The sequence below is a fragment of the Saccopteryx bilineata genome, chromosome 4, assembly GCF_036850765.1.
Source record: "Saccopteryx bilineata isolate mSacBil1 chromosome 4, mSacBil1_pri_phased_curated, whole genome shotgun sequence".
NCBI lineage: Eukaryota > Metazoa > Chordata > Mammalia > Chiroptera > Emballonuridae > Saccopteryx > Saccopteryx bilineata.
This window is the reverse complement of record NC_089493.1, coordinates 27,045,595-27,051,881: the sequence shown is the minus strand read 5'-3', so window position 1 is coordinate 27,051,881 and position 6,287 is coordinate 27,045,595. Positions and strand designations below refer to the sequence as shown.

The 6,287-nt window shown below is 46.5% G+C and overlaps 1 protein-coding gene across 10 annotated transcripts in view; it reads right to left on the bottom strand.

Annotated features, from left to right (window-relative positions):
* Window positions 1-432: 432 nt before the first annotated feature.
* Window positions 433-6,287, bottom strand: part of AREL1 (apoptosis resistant E3 ubiquitin protein ligase 1) — a 41,944-nt gene continuing 36,089 nt past the window's right edge. For all 10 annotated transcript variants that reach the window (XM_066277720.1, XM_066277728.1, XM_066277727.1 and 7 more), the window contains 3 exons: window positions 4,024-4,113; window positions 3,447-3,622; window positions 433-3,348 (listed from right to left, as the gene is read on the bottom strand). In XM_066277720.1, coding sequence (XP_066133817.1) covers window positions 3,246-3,348; window positions 3,447-3,622; window positions 4,024-4,113 — 369 coding nt within the window. In that variant the 3' untranslated portion in view covers window positions 433-3,245. The remainder of the gene's footprint in view (window positions 3,349-3,446; window positions 3,623-4,023; window positions 4,114-6,287) is intronic.

Sequence of the window (6,287 nt, the reverse complement as noted above, 5' to 3'; positions counted from 1 at the left end):
TAACATCTTCTATCCCTCAGGAGTTTGATGAAATGAGGGTAGGATAAATACACTTTAAACGAGTTTCCCAGTTAAGACTCCAGTTCATTGGGGCAAAAATCTGTATTTTAAAAATTCCAAATGGGATTTTATTCTGATTTTTCAGATTGGGAACCACTGTATAAGACACCATGATTACTTCCCTTAGTAAGCCAGATACTTCTCCTTCTAGACCCAAACCAGGCCTGGTTTTCTCTCTGCCAAGCTTATCTTTGGTTGGAAAAGAACTGGTACCAACTGCCAATTTTGAGGAGCAATGTTTTTGTTTGCCACACCCAGAGCACTTGTGGGAGGGTCGGGGGGAGGGGTGTTGGAAAATAAATGTGTGATTATACAAAAATCAGGATACAACAAAGTATTTATAGTGACTACCTCTGGACGGAAGGTGATTTGTTTCCCGTTTTTTTTATTTCCAAATTTTCTACAGTGAGTTTCTTATGCAGTAAAACAAATTAATGCTTAAAAGACTGAAGAGAACAGACATCCTCTGCTCTTGGCAAACTGCACAAGCACTTGTCCTGCCCACTGGCTATCAGTAAGAATGACAGCGCCCCTGCCTGGCACCATGGACAGCAATCAGAGAAGGGCAGAAGGGTGAAAGGGCGAGAGGCCCGAGACAGGCCAGGGCTCCCCGTGTGCACTCTACCCTGAGCTGATTGCTTCTGAAGGAATTCCTGGGAAAATGCAAAAAACATTTCTACTCCTCAGTCCTTTTAAACATTTATTTATTTACTGTACAAAATATTTACACTATCCTTGCAACTGTCTGGCTCTTCTGCCTGGCCTGACAAATGGACAGCAGGGCTCGGTCTCTGCTGAAGTTCTGGAGGCATGCCTATGCTCTGCTGGACGCTCACGTCGTGTCTGGTCTCCTTCACAGGCACTGAGAGGCCAGGAGGTGAGCTGACCCAACGTACCTGGGCCCACAAGGGCATAAATAAAAGAACTGGCCAAAATAAGAAACAAGAATAGAAAACTGTCCAAGAAGTAACAGGCACTATTCCTTCTCTCTGACACATTGTACCTTTTCCCCACACTGGCTAGTACCAAAGTAGGATTCGGAAAAAAAGGTAAAAGAAAAATCAAAAAGAGCAAAGATACATTTGAACAGAGTTAGAAGAGAGAGAGAAAACTGGTAGAAAACCACATCAGTACTAAAGCATTTTGTTAAACAAAAATCCTAGGGCTAAGGACCACCACAGGGACACAGCTGCCCAGCTGGGTGGCAGTGGTACCCAGGATGAAGAGTGCTATGACTAGAGCTTAAAATGACAGGTCTAGCCAAGAAAACGAAATCGAGCTCCAGCGTCAGTGTGTAGAGGGCTACTGGAGGGGAGATGAAGACTCCAGAAGAGGAATACTGCCAAAGATAGCAGACCAGCCCACACGCACTGTGCCCCCAGCTGGAAGCTCCTCTCTGGGCTGGAAGGGCAGCATCGTGTTTCCCAGGGTGATGACGAAGGCTGCCTGTACACATCCCATGGGAAAACACTGGGGCAAGCAGCAGCACCTTGTCCTGGTCCCTGAGGAGAGCAGTGACCATGTGGCATGGAGGACCCTGTGGTATAGAGGCCCTGATGCTGGATCCTGGACCCCAAGAATGAGCGAGGTCAGCACCCACACCAAGAAGAACAAATGACAACTGCAAAGGAGTAAGGTCAGGCGGGAACAGAAGCAGCTCAGGAGGGCTTGTTCCTCATGATCCCTGGGAACAGGAGGGCTCAGACCCGCTTCCAGGAGGCCAAGGTATTGCCACAAGTCCAGGCCCCTCTCTGGACTCTGCGTACTTGCTGGTTTTGGCAATAAAGATGGCTTGTAATACTCTCAGAGTTGAATGTCCCATGGGGAATGGTAGCTTGCAGCAAAGCCTTCTTAAAAACAAATTTGGGAAAGCTGATGAGATTTTGAGTCTTGAAAATGTTTTCATTTAAATCATAATGATAAAGGATGTTGCCATCGTCCAAGAGACAGCAGCAGTTCCTCTTCAATCATCATGTTCACAGTGAACCTAAGACAGCTTCCTCCCCCCTTAGTTCCCCTTGCTGGTAATGGACGGGGTGAAGGGAAGTAACTGGGATGGCTAGGTGCTTGCTTTCTGACCTAGCTCCTCTGTGCTCCTAGTGTCCTGACGCCAAGGACCTGTGGTAAGCACTTAAACCACTGGACCCTTTCCTCTGCCTGAGTGCTGTCAGAAAACACCAAGCAAAGAGGACGCAGGGATCACTGGCATGTTTCTTACGGTCCCAGTCCCTTGCTCCAAATTTCCTTCAGTAGAAAGCTGAAGAGTCCCCAGCTCTTAGCAGACTGCATAGCTTGGAGGTAGGTGGCCAGACCCAGCCACACTCCAGTGTAAAGAACAAACTCAGGGACAAGCATCAGTAGTCTCCAACCCAGCCATTCGCCCAGATGTGCCCCAGACCTTGAACAGAATCATATTTGGCCCTGGAGGCCACAGCCTGGCTGTCTTTCACATGCTTAGGTCTGTTTTTCTCACTGGCTCAAATTCAAGACAAAGCTTAGAGAGTTCTTCTTTAGGAATTAATGATCATTTCCAGAAATGCCTGCAGGGAAAGCTCCTTTTCCAGTTCAGACACCACAAGAAAAGATCCTTTTGTGCTCTCGGTCCCCATTAGGGGTAGTCCAGTGCTACTGCCTGTGCCAGCCATTGTGCAGAGGGCCACAACCATCTGGGCGCATGTGGGCACTTCCTATCTGTGCTTCTCCGGGCTCCCGACAGAAAGAGGCAATAGCCCTGCCCACAGGAAGGACTCGCAGACTTCGGGTCAAGTAAGGAGGGCCACAGAGGGGACCTCGGAGGAGCACAGGCAGAGGAGGCTGAGCAAGGCGAGCACACCAGCTTCCCAGTGACAGCTGAGTCCTTTGTGTCATCTCCTTCAGCTCCTGAGGCAGCTCCCGCTGAGCGCTTCTAAGAACCAGGTGAAATACAGCAGCACGGTCCTCTTCTCATGACGGAATGAATAGCTCAGACTACGTACCATGCCAAACCGGCCTGTGGGGAAATGGGCAGGGAGGGGGTGAGGGCCGGACAAGGCTCACAGGTGACCAAATCCTCCAGACCCTGGGGAGCATGCAGCAGCTTCCAGTTGATGGTTATGTGTTACATTAGCATCAGTGGTTATGATGTCTGTTGCGTGCACCCAGATGCTCCAGAAAGCACGGGAGCCAAGAGGATGGCAGGAGAGTGGTCAGAGCATGCCAAAGCCCTCGCAGCCCTCGCTGATGGCCAGCTGCAGCATCCTGTGCACCTCTTCATAGGAGTCATACGTGGGGAGGCACAGCTGGTTAAAACTGGAAGGGCAAGGGGAGAAGTGATTAACTCAGAGACACTGGCAAAGCTTGCAAAGACACCCCCACGAGAGCACTCACTGGGCGCTCAGACAACCTACCATGTGTGTGCAGTTGGTAGCGTGCTGTGGGTCGGAGCAGCAATGATCTGAAATGAGGGACAGAGGGCGGCAAAGCCTCCGGGTGGTAGCTGAGAGGAGCCTGTCGTGAACTGAAGCAGCCGAGCCAACTCCTCCTGGGTCAAACTGGAAACCACGGTCCAAAACCACCTCATGACCTGGCAGGAAGGGCACAGGGCTGGGGTCATACCAGTATGCAGCCCAGGATTTGACCTGAACCCCAAAGTGAGGGTGTGCCCCAGTCACTGCTCTGTGAGGACACAGGGAGGAGCGGTCAGACTGCGAACTCTTCAGGGGTTTGCACTGTCACACGGTCAGGAGGCTGGCTGCCAACCACTTGGTTCTATTTCTCCGACTTTCCAATGCACCGCCTGTGGCGGTCAGTGTGACAGCCAACAGGGACCAGGGCTCCCCTTTGGCTAAATGACCACTTGTCTTCCCCACATATAGCACGTTCTCCCACTTGACATGTCTGCTTCTCTGACTCCTCAACTTTTTCTTCTGATATTATTCTTTACAAATTGGCACAAGTCCAACTAAAAGAAATCTGCCCATTTACCTTTTCTCTGAAATGCCAGGAGCCGCCAACAACCACTGCATGGGCTTTGAAGTCAGACACACTGATGTCCCCGGTCCCACACATCAGCAGCTGGAGAAGATAGGCAGGTGTTACTAGGACAGTCAGAGGGACAGAGACCCAGCATAAGGTCAATTAGTACCTATGTTAATATACAAAAATGTAAAATAGAGAAAACTCCAGGAAAAAGACAAAAGATGAGGTCACAATGCCAGAATAGTACTTTAGGAAAATCAATTATAATTGGCCAATGGTTCCTAACCAGTACGGTAAAAATCACACAGCTTTAAAATATACATCTGGATGTCTGCAGCCTTACCCTAGACCTACTGAATCATAATCTCCAGCAATGGGTTACGAGCTTGTGCATTATGAAAAAGTTGCCCAAGCATTTCTGATGCACACACCTAACTAAGAACTGCTGCTGTGAATGATTTTCAATAGAAACAAGGACAGAAAAGGAACTAAGTTTACTGACATCTGCTCTGGACATAGCCTGGAAACACCAGGAGCAATGCAGCCTTTTCCCTTTGATGAAGGCCCTCAGCCCATTGATACAGTTGTCAGATGGCCTTTCCTTTCCCGCGGGACCCGTCCTTTTGTGGACCGAATTTTACTACCTTCCTTCCCTGCATCCCTGCCTCTACTTGATCAGATAAATTTAAAAGCATGCCAAAAAATGAGAACATTAATGAGATCTGAGCCTTAAACATCTTGTTCATGTCCTAATCTGGTTCAGGATCCTGCATGTTACTTAGCGCACTGTAAGACCTCATCCAATAGCTATAAGAATGATCCATCCTAATCAAGAGACAAGAAAAGCTCAAATTAAGCCTCAGGAGCCTTGGCTTCTTCAAAAAGAACTTGTTAAGCTAATGAGTAACTAAGAACAGGATGTGGAACAACTATAAGAAGCCATCCTTCCTTCCTACTCACTTTTATAAATTGTTATAAATGCTCTGCTTCATGATAAAAACAAAACATACTGGTAACTATTCCTCAGCCCCCAGAATAATAGCACTAGGTTTCTATCAGATACTTTAGGCTCAGATAAAGAGTTCATTTTGTTTTAGATTTCATATCCAAGGGTACAAAATGTGATAAAAATTGTGCAAGACTTTGAGTCTTGTTCTCAAAGACAGTTCAGTTAATAAGCAAAAAAAAATTGTATAAAACCACCTAAAACATTTTTGGGTTTTTTTTTTTCATTTTTAAAAAAGAACTTTCGACCTGTGGTGGCACAGTGGATAAAGCGTCAACCTGGAAATGCTGAGGTCGCCGGTTCAAAACCCTGGGCTTGCCTGGTCAAGGCACATATGGGAGTTGATGCTTCCAGCTCCTCCCCCCCTTCTCTCTCTCTGTCTCTCCTCTCTCTCTCTCTCTGTCTCTCCCTCTCCTCTCTAAAAAAATGAAAAAAAAGAAAGAAAGAAAGAAAAAAATAAATAAAAAAGAACTTTCTACAGGAAATAGTTTGCAAAAACACACGGTTCACAAGGATTATGGGAAGTTGAAACTAATAATTTGCATTAAATGTGTCATCTGTGAGCAGCAGGTAAAAACCAACTGATTTTATTTTTGCCCACACCTGATGTGAACTTCAATTTTGCTACTTATAGAATGGTATTTACCATCTTAGAGCCATTTTTTGGTTGTTACAGGATCTGAAATAAAAATATATTAACTGTATAGCACTGTGGCCCCAAACTTTGAAATATGTCACATCTTTTGGTTTGTGTCCCGCACTGAACACAGCTCCCTAAGGGCAGGGGCTGCCTTACTCATCACTATCTCCCCAGGGGTTCGCATGTACAGGGCATACAGATGGACGGCACTCAATAAACAGGCCCTGAGAAAATAAATTATATTATTCCCTTAAGTCGCCTTTAATTTTTAGATTTTATTTATTCATTTTTAGAGAGAGAGGAAACAAAGAGAGAGAGAGAGAGAGAGAAGGGAGGAGCAGGAAGCATCAACTCCCATATGTGCCTTGTCTAGGCAAGCCAGGGTTTCAAACCGGCGACCTCAGCATTCCAGGTCGACACTATCCACTGCACTGCACCAGCACAGGCCAGGCCACCCTTAAGACTAAATGTCAAAGACTATACCAACATTCTTTAGGACACAACCAGTATCAACAATATCTCATAAATAAGTGAATACTAATTATTACTCTTCAAAAACAGTTATTTGCGGGTTTCTAATTTTCACATTCTAAATTTTTAAAAGCTGAAGAACGGGTCAATGCA